The sequence below is a fragment of the Musca domestica genome, unplaced genomic scaffold (genome assembly GCF_030504385.1).
Source record: "Musca domestica strain aabys unplaced genomic scaffold, Musca_domestica.polishedcontigs.V.1.1 17, whole genome shotgun sequence".
Classification (NCBI taxonomy): Eukaryota; Metazoa; Arthropoda; class Insecta; order Diptera; family Muscidae; genus Musca; species Musca domestica.
This window is the reverse complement of record NW_026712230.1, coordinates 9,708,620-9,727,566: the sequence shown is the minus strand read 5'-3', so window position 1 is coordinate 9,727,566 and position 18,947 is coordinate 9,708,620. Positions and strand designations below refer to the sequence as shown.

General features: G+C 34.2%; 1 protein-coding gene across 4 annotated transcripts in view; it reads left to right on the top strand.

Annotated features, from left to right (window-relative positions):
* The window catches only part of LOC131801631 (cyclin-dependent kinase 4-like), a 28,595-nt gene extending 11,129 nt beyond the window's left edge, over positions 1-17,466 (top strand). For all 4 annotated transcript variants that reach the window (XM_059120488.1, XM_059120487.1, XM_059120485.1 and 1 more), the window contains exons 3-7: positions 1,883-2,048; positions 13,017-13,152; positions 13,219-13,547; positions 13,817-13,952; positions 16,936-17,466. In XM_059120488.1, coding sequence (XP_058976471.1) covers positions 1,883-2,048; positions 13,017-13,152; positions 13,219-13,547; positions 13,817-13,952; positions 16,936-17,019 — 851 coding nt within the window. In that variant the 3' untranslated portion in view covers positions 17,020-17,466. The remainder of the gene's footprint in view (positions 1-1,882; positions 2,049-13,016; positions 13,153-13,218; positions 13,548-13,816; positions 13,953-16,935) is intronic.
* The last annotated feature ends 1,481 nt before the right edge of the window (positions 17,467-18,947 follow it).

Below are 18,947 nucleotides of genomic sequence, written 5' to 3'. Positions count from 1 at the left end.
CCGAAGGTGCACATTTTCAGCAGACCTCTGGACAACGAATGTTTTCTCATCGGAAAAAACATATTCCGCAGTTCACCACTTTCGGACAAGCGAAGCAATTCTTTAGCTATTTTGAGTCTATTTTTTCTGTTGCGGTGTAAGTTTTTGCACCTTTTGGAATTTCAATGGCTTTTACCCCAAGCCATATTTGGCTGGAAAAACACAAGTGACTATCGTTATAGCACTCTAGCATTTAAATGTAAATAATTCTATTGTGTCTCGAACCATCGCTCGTTACCGTGATACTGGTAACGTAACCCGACGTCAAGGAAGTGGACGGAAGAAGGAACTGGTTCAAAAAGTAAAGAAACGACTTGATCAAAACCCGTGTCACATTGGCCGTAAAATGACACATATCGCAATATTCCATTCAGCAAATATTGAAAAATGAGGTCAAGGTAAAGCCATTAAAATTCCAAAAAGTGCAAGAACTTACACCGCAACATTCACGCAAAGATTTTGGCCGCAGACCTTGGACATTCCAACAGGACTCAGCACCATCGCACCCAGCATGCGCCACAAAAGAATGCTTACAAAATGAGGTTCCTCGCTTCATTCCCAGCACACAATGGCGACCAAAATCTGCGTATACCAATCTGTTGGGCTACTGTGTCTGGAGTATTTTGGAAAGCAAGGTTAACACTAAAAAATACCAAAGTGTCGATCTAAAATCTAAATTTCATATCAAAATCAAATCTAAATTTATTCTAAAATCTGATGTTTTCGACATTTTTTGCTTTCATTCAATAAAAAATAAAAAATGTAAATATTATGGCGTTTGACTTTGTTTCAGTTTTTTTATATCACCTTGTAATTTGATATTTTATGTTTTTCTTACGTTCTGTGTAGATTAGCTCCTCTCAAAAAATAAGTAATATGCTTTTTTTTGTTTTGGCTATGGGATTATTGAAGTTATTCAAGAAAACCTCCACCCAGGAGTGACAAGAAGGGCCTTCAAGATCCAGATGGAGTGAGAATGACATTAAAGACTGACAGAGCCTCAAGCTCAACATACCTATATTTTACAATCGTCAGCAATCAGAGTTGCTAACAATACTCCCACAAGTGCATGTCACCCGAAATAAGTAGTCAAAGCTCTGACATCTGGATGCTCCTAATTCGTATGGAAATGTTGTTTCTTTTTCCACTTTTTTATCGGCAGTATTTGTTTTTATTTTATTTTACTACTCCGTTCTATTTAGTTTTGTCTTTACAGAAAAGAAAATACTGCACCGTCAACATAATCACTCACTCTCTCCGCTCTCTCTTTCCATCTCCTGCAGTCGATGTTGTCGTTATCGAAAAGCTATTGCTGCCTCTGCTCTGCTGACGTTATATTGTCAGCTTTTTTATTTTACTTTTAAAATATTATGTTTGTTTGCAATAATTGTTTGTGACATTGACCTCTTTTTTGTTGCTATTGCCATTGTATTTTGGTTTTCTTTTTATATTTATGTTTTGCAAGTTGTTAATTTTTGTTGTATTTTATTTTATTTACTTTCATGTATTTGTTTTGGATCTTCCTCATTGGATCGGTCAATGGCCATGATAATTCATTGATCTTCGGTCGGCTTGCGCTATTAATTATTGGCATACCTCAATACTATGTGGCGGCTATCATCCGGCTCCCCCACACTCTTCGCTTTGGATTGTTTACATTACGACTATTTGTTTATAAATTGCGGCTGATGGTGCTGATGATGATGGGATTCCATAACCATAACAATGTCAATTTCAACTTACCTGCCGCCTTGACTCAATACCACCTGTTAATTATCGACACACACACACCCGGGCACCAAACAAATCGATCAACCAATCAAAATGTACCCCCCACAACCAGGCGCCTATGGCACCGTTTATAGAGCGCGAGATAATCTCACTGGCCGCATTGTGGCTATCAAAAAAGTCCGAATACCACTGACAGATAATGGAGTGCCAATGTCAACGTTGCGTGAAATTGCTCTGCTAAAACAATTGAATGCCTCGGATCATCCGAATATTGTCAAGTAAGTAATCAGAGATTTATTCCAAATCACCCTACCTGACTTGTGTGTTTCTGGAAATCCACGAAATATTGACATTCATACGATGGAGGACTGAACTTTCTAGCAATGATAATCTGATATTTTAAGTGATAAGTGGTGATGAATACAACACGAGTTTCATGAATCACAAAAAATAAATATAAATTATTTCAGTGTATACCTTGAGCGGACTCTAAGTGATAAACTTTAAAAAGATACAGCTCGGTGTTTTGATGTACACAAGAAACTTTGGGAGCTGTATCAGCAGAATAAAATGATAATTTATTTCTAAAAAAAACTTATAAAACAAAACACCTTACATTCCTCATTACCAAGTGTTACCAAATAATTATATCCCAGCCCCTTCTTAACATAGACATTAAACGTAGGAAGTAAGTACTTACCAAACTGCCACCAAAAGCCATTACATAAGTTGAAACAAACCATCGCACTTTTATTGCGATGGCGATCTTCTGATTGGTAGCTGTAAAGATCATGCACTCAGCCATTGTTACTAAAATCGGCAGCTCCACCATTTTATTAAGCGAAAAAAAATAAACAAGTTAAAAAGCAGTAAGTTCGACCGGGCCGAACTTTTAATACCTTCCACCATTTGCAACGAATTTGGAAATTTTTAAAAAAATAAAATCTGTTGAAATCTTAAAAATGCCGAATAAACGGTGAATAATGTAGCTAAAATCATCAAAATACCGTATATGTGGAGGTACCGTTATATCGGAGCTATACGAAGACCTGGATAGACAAATTTCTGTCACATTCTGTCACGACATCTCAAATAATTTTGATTAGTATTGTAGATGAAATCGTCAAAATACCGAAAGTAGCGAGGTACTTATATATAAGGGCCTATACGAAGACCTGGACCTACATATACAATTTTCTGTCACAGACTGTAGTTCCCATTACGAACTCTAAATACATAATTTGAAACTGCTCCGGTAAATAGTGACGCTAAAAAATAGGGAATATTGAGAGGTACCGTTATATGAGGGCTATACGAAGACGTAGACCTGCACAGAAATGTTTCTGACATAGGCTGTAGTATCCATTTCGAACTTCAAATATCATATTTGAAACAATTCCACCGAATAATGTTGCTAAAATCATCGAAATACCGAATATCGGGAGGTACCGTTATGTGTGGGCTATATGAAAACGTGGACCTACATGGCCCATTTACGAACTTACGAACCTGTCTACTGGCAAAATAAACATGTGTGCAAAATTTTAGCATTCTATCTTAATTCGTTCGAAAGATAGCGTGATTACAACAGACAGACAGACATACGGACATCGCTAAATCGACTTAGAATTTTACGCTGATCAAGAATATATATATAATTTGTTGGGTCTGACATGTGTATTACGAGGAATTGCAAACGGAATGACAAAATTAATATACCCTCGATAGTATGGTGGAGGGTATAAAAATTTAATGTAAGTCAAATTTTCTAAAAATAGAACCTTTTTCCTGGTTATTGGAGGCAGTTCGGTAAGTCTTTACTTGTTCTGACATGTCTATGCTTATATAATGAGTTAGGACACTGTTTTTGAAGCAGATTCTGGTGCCTTAACCTTCCTAATAAACTCATTATTTTATAATGATAATTGTGTGGACTAACCTTTGTAAAAATAATGGGTTAATAGGTTGATTTGTAAGTAGTTAGGATTGTCAATAATTTCTTCACGAAAACTCATTATTTGGTAATGGAAACTTTTACTGTGACTGTATCAGTATGATCAGAGATCAGCTTTAAAAACTTGTGGCTCACTTTACCTTTGGATTCCCCTTTCAATCCCTCTGAATCAAAAGAATCGCGTCGAATAACATCAGTCGTCTTCTATCCTAGTAAACATGGGGGCAATTTAAGAGCAAACAATTAAAAAATAAGTTACGTTTGGAGCGGGCCCTTGTTTTTATACCCTCTGTCATGTAAAAACTTGACTTATGGCCGGTTATCATTTAATTTATAATACTTTTTTAAAAGGAATTTTTATATCCCCAAATAACCAAACATATCACATAACAACTGATTTGGTTGAAAACCAAAAATATCAAAGTAAAGAAAATAAAGTGGGTATTTCACAAACGACGTCGAAAAGTTAACTAACAACCGAGAACACTTAATCTCAAATTACATCTTATTTGGTTGGAAATTGATTCCAAATATTGAAAATATCAAGCATAGTTATTTGCCAAAATGTGTGGACAGCCCAATATTTTATGTGCATAGTTTGATGTACTAAAACAATACATAAAATCGAGCGGTACCATAATATAAAGGACTAGGATATGAGAAATAGTTAATTTTGAGTATGGTATTCTCGACAAAGATTTATTTGAGGTTACTAAAAGCTAGTCTACACATCATATTAGAGTTTTATGTAGTGAAAAACAAGCATTAGGCCTGTACTGGTGTACGCACTACCTATATGGTTCCCAATCTCTCCAACGGTAATGAAAGAGTTTGAGATATTCGAAAGAAAAATACTTCGTCTCTGTGTTGGAAAAAATTTTAAGTACCATAATAAGCGTTTCTCAAATCGGTATATATACGAAGCATCGAAAGTTACCCCAATCTCAGTATATGCTATGCGTTTAATTAAAAACTACGCTAACAGGGCTTTTATGCATTCAAACTTGCTTATTCAGGAATGTGTTAATAAGGAATCTAATTTCACGTGGCAAAATACTAATTACGTCTCACCGTTAGGTATTGACTTATACATGTCTCTGGAAGATATTCAGTGTCCAGAATTTTACATTAGCACCTCTCGTGGAATTCACAGGGGCTAGTTAACAACTTAGATGAACAAACTTTCGTTTGATCATCTCTGTTGTTTAAGTGTAGGTTAGGTTTAGGTTAAGTTAGTTTTAAGGTAAATAAAATGAGACATGCTCTCAAACATTGTAGTGCCGGGAGCAAGCACGATATACACTCTTAGTTTAGTAAACACTAATTATCAATTTTTGTAAAGCCAGACGCTGAAAATACGCTTTAGTCATTAAAACAAAACATTATAGTTTTAAGTATTTCTTTCTTCACTTCAAAATTGTAAATTTTCGTGTTAAAAAAAAAAAAAAAGACTCAATAAAAATTTGAATTGAATTGAATTGTAGTGACATTTTTACAGCATACTTTCAGGCGCTTCACATAAATTGTCTTTTGGTGCAGCACATAAGTATTTATATAGTACTAGCATGTGCCTGCTACTTCGTCAGCGAAAAGTCCTCCTTAAAATTTTATATTTGTTCCAACGCTTGATTTTTGGTGGCCAACCGAAGGTGCACATTTTCAGCTGACCTCTTTAACATCCACGATCCACGTTCATTTTATTTGTTTACAAACTGCTGGACAACGAATGTTTTCTCATCGGAGAAAACCAAATTCGGCAGTTCACCACTTTCGGCCAAGCGAAGAAACTCTTTAGCTCTTTGCGATGTAAGTGCTTGCACTTTTTGGAATTTCAATGGCTTTACCCCGAGCTAATTTTTTAATATTTGCCACTGCGGCGCGGGTTTCGATCAAGTCGCTTCTTTACTTTTCGAACCATGTGTGCTGATGTTGCTGTTTTCTTCCATCTACTTCCTTCACGTCACGGTACCGTTACCAGTAACACGGTAACGAGCGATGGCACGGGACACAAAAGATTTATCCACATTTAAATGCTGGAGCGCTCTAACGATAACCACTTGTGGGTTTCCAGCCAAATATAAATAAATCACACTATTACGCTTGAATTCCATCACGAATAACTTTTTTCTTGAGAGTTCTCACCAAAATGCTTTTGTACGCTTGTTAACAATATAATGAGCTGTTACTGGAGTAATTTTAACAACCGTCGGACGAGTGGCTTAGTAATGACAGCAGTCTGAAATTGATTGCAGTTTTTTCATCTCACCCTGTATGTTATATGTCAATTAAATAAGCAATCTTTGTAGAACGCATCATAATTTAACTAATTTTCTAGTCTATGATTTGTAAACATACAATTAGATGTTGTCAAAGGTAATTTGGAAGAGAAAAACATTGTAAACATATAATTTCAAGAGGTTACCTCCTTTATTCTACCATAGACATAATGTTAAACATTAATGACAGGCGAACGCAGAATGATGCTGATAATTTGCTTATGAAACTATTCATGATTTTCAACGGTCATTTATTGCAATCTTTCATAGTAACACAATATGTTGTTGCTGTTGCCGTTTTTTTCTGCTGACTTGACAAATTTTTGATTTCTTGAATGACTGCTATTTGCATGTTTTGACAGCCCCTTCATCAATTCATTCATTAGAATTTCCGATTGTAATGAATGTGAATGAGTGATTTTAAGAATCAAGGTTTATTTATAGATTCTTCATATCGCCTCTTTCAGCTGCACAGGTTTTAAATATTTAACTTCGATTTTTGATACAAACTCTGGGATGCATTGTTTGAGCAACATGTCATCTTGCCATGTGTATTTTAATGACTTTAATACGTTTACAGTCTACCGTGTTAAGTAAGCCCATAATGTTCAAAACGAGGTCTGTCAAAAAAAAAAAAAAAAATACCAAAAATGGATATTTTTTGTCAGACCTCTCGAAGAACGGAACAACGACCAAGGTAGTGCTTCATCGTTTGAATTTTATACAGACTTCACAGATTTGAATTTCGAATTTCGTGCTTTCAATGTCCATACCATTTTTCGAGAGTATAGTCTTATTAAAATAATTCTGAGCTCTTTGAAGGCCAAATACACACAAATATTGACTAAATGTTACACGTGGGATGATATCCACTTTTGGAAGTAATTTGTGGACATTGCTGTTTAAACGATGATTACATATCATATTAGAGACAAATGTTTAGTGAGTTTTACATTTTATATTTAAAATTTTTATAGCATATTTATAGGCATTTACAAAAATATAACTTTATAATAGGTTTTAAATTTATATATCTATAATATAAAAGTATTTTAATAGCAAAAAAAAGTATACACTGGTGGCCAAAACTAAAGCAACTAGCAACGCAAAGACAATAATTGCCCTGTAACTTTTACAAAAATAAACAATTCGGATTTTTTTCCAGTTTTAAATCAGGTATTTTATTCACTTTTAAAAAAACTAAAAATAAAAAAAAAAACAAAAATAATTTTGAATGAAGAATAATATATGGGAAACTGAAATGATCCAATTATTGCTTGGTCAAAACTAAAGCAACTTTTTAGTTTTTATTTTAAAATAATTAAATTTTGGCTAGTAATCGATGGCATAACCATTATTTTTGATAGCAGCTGCACACCTACGAGGCATTGAATCTATAACACGCTCAATTTGATCCTTGGGTATGCTTTCCCAGACACCCTGAATTCTTTGGAAAATGTTGTGTTTATTTGTTACCGAATCTCGCTTGATCTTCCTGTCTACAATACTCCAAAGGTTTTCCATGGGGTTTAGGTCAGCTGATTGTGCCGGCCATGACAAAACACCAATATTTGACTCCCGCAACTAATCTTTGACAATTTTTGATGCATGCTTGGGGTCATTGTCATGCTGAAACACCCAAAGAAGCCGAATATTTTCCTCAGCGAATGGGAACAACATGATGTCCAACACATTTTGGTAAGCAAACCGATTCATAACTTTCTTTATTGCATGGAAAGACCCAAGTCCATAGAAAGAAAAACAGCGCCACGCCATTTTTGACCCTCCCTCATGCTTAACTGTACCCTTGCAATACTGCGGCTTGTGTCTTTCATTTTTTGGTCTTCTCACCGTAAAATTTTTCATGTCTGAACCTTTAATATTAAACGTAGACTCATCCCAGGATAAAATGTTTTTCCATTAAGCTGGATTACAATTAATATTATCGTTTCCGAAAGTCATCATGGCTTTCCGATATTTTCAGATATAAATGGCTTTTTTGATGGCTTACGGGCATGCAGACCAGCTGCCACTACTCGCCTACGCACTGATCTCCAGCTTATATAGCTCTCTCACCTCATCAGTTGAACTCTTAAATGATTGTTTTTTATTTCTCTCACAATGTGTTGATCAGTACGGACTGAAGTTTTCCACGGCCTTCATCCGTTATAGACTGTTACTACTGACCCAGTTTCATAAAACCGACATAGTATACGAGAAATCGCAGAAATATTTATGAAATATTTCTCGGAAATAATTTTCTGCGATAGCTTGATGTATTTGTAATGTATGTATTTGCTTCTAGTCATTTTTTAACTTTTTGGAAGGTACTTAAAAACGAAAAGAAACACGTACTGTTGTAAAAAAAAACTTCTCCAAAAATTATTTATGACAAGCGAAATTTTTGAAGGAAGCAAAAAGCGATATATATAACAGTAAAAACAGCTGAAATTGCAGCGATCATATGAAAATAAACAGAGTTGCTTTAGTTTTGTCCAAGCCAAAATCGGGTTAATTTTCTTTACCATACAATAATTTTTATATAAAAATTAATTTTGGTTTTTCGTTTTAAGTTTTTAAAAAGTGTCTAATTTAAAACTAGAAAAACTTTCTAATTTTCTTGTTTTTTAAAAAAGTTAGAGGGCATTCATTCCCCTTGTAATTTCAGTTGCTTTAGTTTTGGCCACCAGTGTATATATAAAGTATAGTAGTTTGTAAAATGGCTCTTTTAAGATTCAAATTTATGTTTTAAAAATTTTAAAGTATAAAAGTAAACAAAATTACAAGAAAAACAAACATTCATATCCACTTTTATGCGAAATCATAAATTCCATATTCATCCCAGGTTTCTGGTTGAGAGAAATATTTATTTGTAAAGAATTGCTGACTTGTTTCACAAAGTATGACAGATAAATGTATAGAAAATTTTAACCCTTTGTAGGTGAGATAAAAGAAGGCCTTTGCAGATATATATCATCTTTACAACAGATTTTGTATTAGAAAAAGTATTTGTATGTGTGAGTTGGATGCTTATTTTGCTTTCTTTGAGCGTTTAGTTTATTTTCCAGTGATCAAACTTTTACATACAGGGAGGTTAATTTTGGATCGTTGTCTTGTTAAACACCCATGTATGAGATATGTTTTTTGTGCCTATGGCAACATTGTGTTTTGAAATATGTTTTTATATTCAAATCGGGACACAGTATACGTTGTGCTGTATATTGGACTAACGTCATACGAAATGATTCGGACTCTTTGATTCCATCACCTTGCTGCCTTTCCTCCTACACCAGAAGGTGGTCAGGGTGTTATGTCTTTATGCATTTGTTTGTAACAGGCAAAAGGAAACCAGATAGACCCATAGTTCCTTTTGATGATCTGCATAGAATCACATTCTGAGTCGATTTATGCATGTCCCTCTGTCTATATATTTGTGTAAACAAAGTACAGAATTTATATTATATAAAGTACGCATTTATTGCCCGATAAAGATGACATTTTGCACAAATCATTTGTTTGATCCAAGGAGGAACCCTATTGAAATTGGAGAAAATCGGAATGGAATTTTGCACATATGACCAAATTAAGCCTGAAATTAAGCTAAATTTGATCGAAATCGATTCAAATATAGCTGTGGCTCCCATATATATGTTGTTTATCCGATTTGTTATTTTTGTCCTCCACAGCAGTAATATGCACTCTGTAACAAAGATTTTTGGGGAAATATATCAAAGCCTTTTATTGTGCACTAAATAATATTAGCCTAAATGGGATGCAATTTTGCACTTATGTATATATTTTGTATTTGAAGAAGTGTTTTTATTTTCCCAATTGATTTGCCCTTGTTATCAAATAAAATTGCCGATTTCCTTGTGCCCTCCGAAACCTTTTTGCTTATTTTACCATATTTTTGTATTTGAAGAAGCCCATTGTTTTTTCTTTCCACGAAAATTGTGCTATGAGTCATTATACTCTGTGGAAAAAACACTTTCTCTTTTTTTCAGAAGAAGAACACATCTTGTTCTTGTACCCATCTAGTCTGTAATTAAAATTAATGATAATTGACGTATCAAGTTTGAATGAATATGAAAAACGCATGCGCAACTTCCAAACGGAAACATTTATGCAACGGCTGTTGTGTAAGTGTTGGGGCTATTTAACCGCATGCATTACTGACACTCATGCACATATAACTCATGAGAATGTAAACAACAAGTTTGAAGGGCAGACGAGAGACGAGAACAAGTGTTAGGGAAATAGAGAGAGACTTGGGTAATTATGAAATTCTAAGAAAGTTTGCAAAGCAATACCTTCTGAGATTCTTTTGCCAGTTGATTCTTCATTCAGAACGGGGAGACAGTACAACAATACTTGCCAGGCCACTTGCATTACAATGGATATGTAGTTGTTGTTGAAGGTAAGTTTGAGGATGACGATGAACATTTTTACTTGAAGTAGCTACTTTTTATTTTAACGGCTGTTGATGACGCAGTAACTCCATGCGTCATCCAACAATAACCGTTACGAATGTAGTGGTAGGAAGAAAGAGAGAGAGAGAGAGAGGGAGATTTCTTGGGCTTCGTCTCTTTCCCTTTAAAATTCTAAAAAGAATTAATTTGTTGTCTGCATATTCGCTGTTATTTATGGCTAAGATGGCACATCTAGCCGGCGGAGCTGTTAAATTGCTACTGGCTCCAACATAGACAACACCAAAGTGCAGTTTCTTGGTTTCCAAGTAACTGTTCTTGCTAAACGTATGCTGTTTGTTGTTATTGTTTCTAACCCTTGTGACTACAAATCCAATATAGACGGCACAACGGCGCCGTAAATGCTGATAAGTCACGCTGCAGCGATTGCTTTTTCGTCTTACTTCACATACTGCTAGATTGTTTGTGCAAAAGCAGCCGTACAATACAATTGGAGCCTTTCCTCTCGGTACTTTTTGTGAACGTCGTCTGCAACAGCCGAGTGTGGTTTGGCGCGGAGGGAATGGCGGCAATAGAATTTGCAAAGCCAAAAACCCACTTGCTGAGAGTTATTTTGCAATTAGACGCTCCTCATTTTGGGGTTTTCTTGAATGTTTTTTTTTTATTGTCGTGTTGTTTCTTACTTTTTGAAGAAGAGTATTGCTTAATGTATTCATTGAGTGAGTGTATGTGTGGATTAGCGTAAAACAATGTTTTTTGAATTTTCGGTAGGAGAATTGTCCAAATTTGGTGTGGTGTATATTATGGGCGAGTACAAGAAACACAAGTATAGGTGGTGTTCTCTAATCAAAGAAAAACAAAAATTGATTTCTAGGCACCACAGCCACCAGTGCGATACTCAACACTTTTTTAAGTAACAAGCAAGCGAGTGTGTGGTGGTGGTTAGATGGGATGGTAGGTGAAAGATAAATTACTCAAGAAACTAAAGTGCCGTACAATTGTTTACTCAGATGACCTAGGACAAAAATTAAAAATAATTAGACGTTTCTTAGTAATTGAAATTAATTTAGTTCCATTACCAGGCAGGAAGACATCTAAAGAATTGCCATTTTACTTAGTATACAATCAATTTCCCGGAAACAAAAACAAATTACCCCTTCTTCGGGTATTATTACCCCATAATACCTTCCCCATCCAAAATATTCAACAATTTGATGTTATCAGCAAGAAATTGTTTGCAAATAATACCTACATTGTACCTGGTTGTAAAAAAAATCCGCAACATTGTTGTTTATTTATTTATTTAATAACAAAAGTCAAGACAATAATCAGTCTGTTCTCTACATTTTGCATAGCAGCATACCAACAGCATGCCCATACTCATTCAATGACAGCAGCAAAAGCAACAATCGTAGCAGCAATAATAAAATATCTGTCTGCTTTTCCTGCCTGCCGGCCGGCCGGCCGCTTGCCTTCGTTATGGAATCATATGAACAATCAGCTGTTTGTCCATGTATGGGTTATTAATTTATTGTTTACTCGTCTCCAACACTTGCCGCTGCCCCTCTTTCTGTCGTTAACGACGACAACGAAGCAAAACAATTGGCCAGCCAGCCAACCACATACACAACACAATGCCGTTCATTGTTTATTTATATTATTTTCGAAGAAAAATCAAAGGGGAGAATTTGCACACTAACACAGCTACACACATTGTCTTGTTCTTCTTATTGCCCCCATTTCATTATGAAGGCCACAATTGGTAATTATTTGTCTCTTTTCCTCACTTGGAGATCAAATACTCTTGAGAGTAAACAAGTTTGCCCCTCTTTTTTGCATTGCTCTTCTTTTTGGTGTGTGTTTCAACTCGTTCGCTCACTATTTGTTATTCTCTCTTCAACTTGGCTCAATTGATCAACGTGTGTGTATTTATTTTATTTTCACTCAAATGTCGGTTTCTCTTATCGGATTTAATGTTGGGAGTCAACGCTTCTTAAGAGTGGCTGCTGAAAGCCAGCAGCAATTGTAAATTGGGCACCATCTTTTCATTTGTTAAAAGGCAAGTGGTAAATAAAAGAAATAAGAATTAAACTCTTGAAAGTAGTAACTATACCCTTAGCCATATGGCTAGAGAGGTTATATATCATTTGATACGGTCAAAACGTGCATAGTCGAAATATTGGTTTTAGACACTAGGTCTCGGCTTATCTCTAGTTTAGTAAAAAATCTTCGATTTTTTCCAATTTTTTTCACCCTGATCCCGGGAATCTATTTTTTTCTTGGGGGACGGACCCGGGACCCCAGATTTTTTACCCGAAAGTCCCGGTTCAAGGCCCCGACTAGACCGGGATCCACTTACCCGATATATTAATTAACTGGTTAGAATCGGGTTATGCTGTTGAAAAGACCCATATCTGTCAAACCGAATGCCACATATTGTAGCATTTTGGAAAGGTAAGAGTGTCAGCTCGAACCCAGACTTTCGGAAGCGGATCTAAGTTCACGTTTTAGCATTAGGATTTCAATAACAATAATATTTGATAATAATTCATGATATTAAACAATCAATCTGAAAATTCTTATTTTTAGACTCTTCGAGGTATGCCAGTTCCTGGAACGTGAAGGCCAGTTAATGGTTCTGCTGGTATTTGAACATTTAGAACAAGATCTCTCGGATTTAATAGAGCGTCTACCCAAATCTGGAATGCCACCCACCACAATACAAGTAAGTAGCTCTCATTATCAATTATCATTATCTCTTTTAATATCTTCCCCTCTTTTGCCATTTCAGCGTCTTTCGCGTGAACTGCTAACCGGTGTTGATTTCCTTCACTCACATCGTATCATACATCGTGATTTGAAACCACAAAATCTTTTAATTTCCTCCCAGGGACATTTGAAAATTGCCGATTTCGGTTTGGCCAAAACCTATGATTTTGAAATGAAACTAACATCGGTGGTCGTTACACTGTGGTATCGTGCTCCCGAAGTCCTGTTGGCCCAAACATATAATAGTTCCGTTGATATCTGGAGTTCGGCATGTATCATTGCGGAAATGTTCTCACGTAAAGCTCTGTTCCCCGGCACATCAGAAGCAAATCAACTGGATCGGATATTTGAGTGAGTAAATACATCTGTGTATATCGGGTGTAGTATTTTGTTATTTACTTATTGTACAAACTACAGTTTAATATATTTCTTAAGATAGCCGCAATGAAGAGAGGTCCATCTTAATTATAAATATTTATATTAATTATTAAAGCTGTGACTATTTAGATTGTAAATTTAAAAACCATAGTATAGTTTGCACAAAACATTTAAATTTGAATAAATATGTAATCGATATTTAATTCATGTATTTTAAAAAATTTTCTATCGTTTGTTTCCAGATTAACTGGCCGGCCAACAGCTCAACAGTGGCCAAGAACCATCTCCTTATCACGAGAACATTTTCCCGCGCGGCATCCCAAACAACCAAGGGATTTATGTCCAAACCTGTGCGAATATGCAAATGATCTACTGGCAGTAAGTATTTGTTCAACAGTAGTGAATAGTTTGGAACTATAGTACTATAGTAGTTTTCGTTCTTTCGCAAATTTGTTGACTGCGAAAATATTAGGATTTTTGGAGCGAACATTTTTTTCAGTCGGAAGAACTATGCAAAGTTGGAAGTAATCTATCTTAAAGATTGGTAGATTGGACTTACTTGGCTAGGGCTAATTTCAGCGTTTCCGCCAGAAGCGGATATGGTTGAGGCAATACCCCTCTCCAGGAGCAGAGAGAGCTTTACGGCAACCAAGCCCCAGCTTATATAAGCAAGACAGCACTCTTACTCTTTTTCACGACATTTCAACACATATTGACTCACTGACCAAGAATAGGTAGTGCGATAGAACATTTATGTTGGCTCTTGATTTATGAAAAGCTTTTAATAACGTCAACCACGTATACTGTTTAGGACGTTGAGCATACTACTACCCTTCGGCCATGTTTAAAACGGTGGGCCGTCAACTTCATGTGTGGACGCTAGTCGTACATGGAATTCAAACAGAAGAAGTCGCATATCCGTAAAGTGAGACAGGGAGTTCCCCAAAGAGGGTGACTTACCTAGCCAGGGGATTCATTTACCTTACTCTTAGATGATGATGGGATTTATGCCTGAGATGAACGTTCTGGTTTATATCTCCACCCTAGCAAATATCCCATGTCTCCTGTTTGAACGCATGGGACGTTGCATAGCACCTGTTCAATTGTCTCTACCTCTTTTTCATCTTCACATAGTCTACAGTAGTCAAGACCACTGTTATCCCACTTTGAGGATAGATATCATAAACTACTGTGACCAGTCTTCCGCAATTCTTTGCTCAGTCCTGCTAATTAATAGAAGGTAATTGGCACTTCTACCTTGCAACCGGTTTCCAATTGCCATCTTCTACCATCATTATCAATGAGAAACTTTTTGAAATAACTGACATAATAGGTTGTCGGTGGTTTGACAGTCTAATCGTCTGGGATCCTCCTCAAGTTAATTCATCAGCCATCAATTCTCCGATAGCTTAATGAATTCAAGTAGTTCAAGGAGGGCTTTAAACATTTTGATTGTTCGTTCATGACTTACGGAACCATTGACAAAATTTATGATCGGTCGAACCGCCTCTTAGTCGATCTAAACGCTTTCTACATTATTAGGCATATTAAAACATCCGCTAATAATTCCAAACTATTCATAACGTGTTCTAAATTCCCAAAAGTAGTAGGGGTCACATTCGATGGCCGCCATATAACGGTACCTCCCAATATTCGGTTATTTTCGCCATATTTTTCACGGATTTGTCTAAAAATTGCTATTTTTAAGTCATAATGGGTTTTACCTTCGCTAGCGAAATATTGTATGTATAGGTCCACGCTTTTGTATAGCCTCCCCCCCATAACGGTACCTCTCCATATTATGGAGATCCGGATCCACTTACCCGATATATTAATGAACTGGTTAGAATCGGGTTATGCTGGTGGAAAGACCCATATCTCTTAACCCGAAAAAGGTACTACCACATATTCTAGCATTTTGGGAAGGTAAGAGTGTCAGCTCGAACCCAGAACCCTAAGTTCACGTTTTAGCATTAGAATTTCATTAACAATAATATATATATATATATATATATATATATATATATATATATATATATATATATATATATATATATATACAATACAATACAATTATGTTTATTCATTATCATTATAAATCCAAGATGGCGGCCGCTACAAAATGGCGGATAACGTAGGTTTTATCAATCCCATCAATATGGGTATCAAATGAAAGGGCTCAAAAAACAGAATACAATATAATATAAAAAAATTGAAATCCAAATACAAGTTCAATATTTAAGATGGCGCAGCCACTAAATGGCGTATAATAAGAAGATTTAAAGTTAGAAATTGCATCTGTAATTCTGTCAATTCTCTACAATATATGCAATTGAAGTGCCCCTCGGTTTTATTTTAGTCAAGTCTATGCATATGTTTATAATTCCCACGACTGTATCTATATTTTATTATTTTTTGGTTTTTAGTATATTTATCTTAAACATTGCAATGGATGTTTTAATGGATGGATGTTTCCTATTTTTCATTTAAACGGCATTATCCAACGGTCTTACTGGTATTTGTAGTTTAAAGTGGAAAACGTTTGCACTCAGATTGAAATGTTTTCTTTAGTCAATGATGAAGAGTATTAAAAGTACGTCACGCGCAGAACTTAATATTTTTACTTGTAATTTCTCTACTTCTCTCTTCTGTTTCGTTTCAAATTAGGATATACATAATGGACCAGCAGATCTTCAAGTAGAGCAGTTGTCTTAAAACAACTGTGCATCCTTTAACCTAAAATAACCATTGTCAAAACGACGGCAGTGATTTTTATTACGCTTCTGACTCCCGTGACCCATAATAGATAGAGTTGCTTCGAATTTTGACTGAAATATTTACATTAAACATTTTTAGGCTGGTTTTGGTTTATTCAAAAATATTTTGTCGAATTTTATGACGGACAATTCTGTAGAATATTTTGATCTAATGCCCAACCGACTCCTTTGAGGATTAATTTGATTTCATTGCCTGTAATATTGTTAAAAACTCAATGTACATAAAATGCATAGGTTCTAAGGAATCTTAACTTGACTATTTTCATCTTAACTCGAATTTTCCCGCCCCATTTTTTTTTAATTTCCGATGCACGGTTTCAAAACGATTGTCTTATATTTAGAGCTCATGTTATAGTTTTTCCTGTCATTTAGGAAACAGTTGAATTTTGTCGCACAGCGTAGTTTGGCAGCCATCTTTTAAAGAACTTTGTCAGCCTTCCGGCGTCGTCTTTAAATCTCATCTAATGTTTGTAATGTATGCAACAAGAGCTTTGTAATAAAATTAAATATTTTAAAATTCATATGAACGTATATATTTAAAACCTTTGCTAATCTGTAATCATGTTTTTCTATATTTTTTGCAGCAAATGCTGTCGTATGATTTACGTTTACGACCCTCAGCATTGGCCTGTCTAGATCATGAATACTTTCAACAAGAGCCGTTGTAAAAGTTAAATATTTATTTATTATTTTTTTTTTGTTTGTTTATGATCCGTGTTAAATAAGTTCAAATATTATTTAAGAAATAGTAGTTTTAGAAATGTGTTACCTTAGAGTAAAAAAACATAACAACAAAAACAATGATAAAACAATAGCCGAGACACTAGCGTTCAACAAATACAATTCCTTAATGCATTTCAAAAGTTGTTATATATAACAAAACAAAAGCAACAACAACAAAAAGTGTTCATTATTCTTTTATATATTCTATATCATATATTTTTGTACGTATTTATGCATATTTTTCGTTAATTTATATATAGCTATTAGAATTAAGATAAATCGTTTGTGTAGTCAAAATAGTTTTTATTGATACCTGAGCCGGATACCAAACATTTTCTTGAAAGAATTTTTTTTGGAGGGAAATAAGAATGATGAATTCTTTTCTTTCTCCACTTTTATTCATAAACTAAAATTTCTTTCAAGAAAAAATACAGTGTTTGGAGTTGGTTTCAAAATGAGTTGAAGTTAATATCAAGAAAACCATACTCAACGAAACCGTTGACTACAATAATAGTAAAAAATAATATATATATTTTTTTTGCTAACTACACTGCCCTAGCATACCTCAAACTTTGTCAAAAACATAAATAACATTAACGGTCTGTTTATGTATGTCAAAAGAAAAGTAATGCGAAAGAATAATACCAATTCTATGTAAATTGTTCAATTTTTCAAATTGTATTTAAATATTAAAAAACTTACAAAAAGTTGAACCCCATTTTCATTCGACATACATAAACAGGTCTTAAATACTAATATTTTCCTTATGCCATGTTATTTAAAAAATCAATCCACTAAAAAATATATTTTTTTAATAACTACACTGCCCGAGCATACCTCAAACTTTTTCAATAACATAAATAATATTTACGGTCTGTTTACGTACGTCTAAAGAAAATTAATGCGAAAGAAAAATACCAATTCTATGTAAATTGTTCAATTTTTCAAATTCTATTTAAATATTAAAAAAATTACAAAAGTTGAAACCCATTTTCGTTCTACATTCATAAACAGGTCTGAAATACTAAGATTTTCCTTATGCCAAGTTATTTAAATCAATCCACTAAAAGATATATATATATATATTTTTTTTAATAACTACACTGCCCGAGCATACCTCAAACTTTGTCAAAAACATAAATAATATTAACTTTCTGTTTATATATGTCTAAAGAAAATTAATGCGAAAGAAAAATACCAATTCTATATAAATTGTTCAATTTTTTAAATTGTATTTAAATATTAAAAAATTACAAAACTTGAAAAAAAAAAATGTAAACCCATTTTCGTTCGACATACATAAACAGGCTTTAAATACTAAGATTTTCCTTATACCAAGTTATTTAAAAAATCAATCCACTAAAAAATATATTTTTTTAATAACTACACTGCCCGAGCATACCTCAAACTTTGTCAATAACATAAATAATATTAACGGTCTGTTTATGTATGTCTAAAGAAAATTAATGCGAAAGAAATTGTATTTAAATATTTAAAAAAAAATTCAAGAAGTTGAAAAAAATTGAAACCCATTTTCGTTCGACATACATAAACAGGCTTTAAATACTAAGATTTTCCTTATACCAAGTTATTTAAAAAATCAATCCACTAAAAAATATATTTTTTTAATAACTACACTGCCCGAGCATACCTCAAACTTTGTCAATAACATAAATAATATTAAATGTCTGTTTATGTATGTCTAAAGAAAATTAATGCGAAAGAAATTGTATTTAAATATTTAAAAAAAAAAATTCAAAAAGTTGAAAAAAAATTGAAACCCATTTTCGTTCGACATACATAAACAGGCTTTAAATACTAAGATTTTCCTTATGCCAAGTTATTTAAAAAATCAATCCACTAAAAAATATAT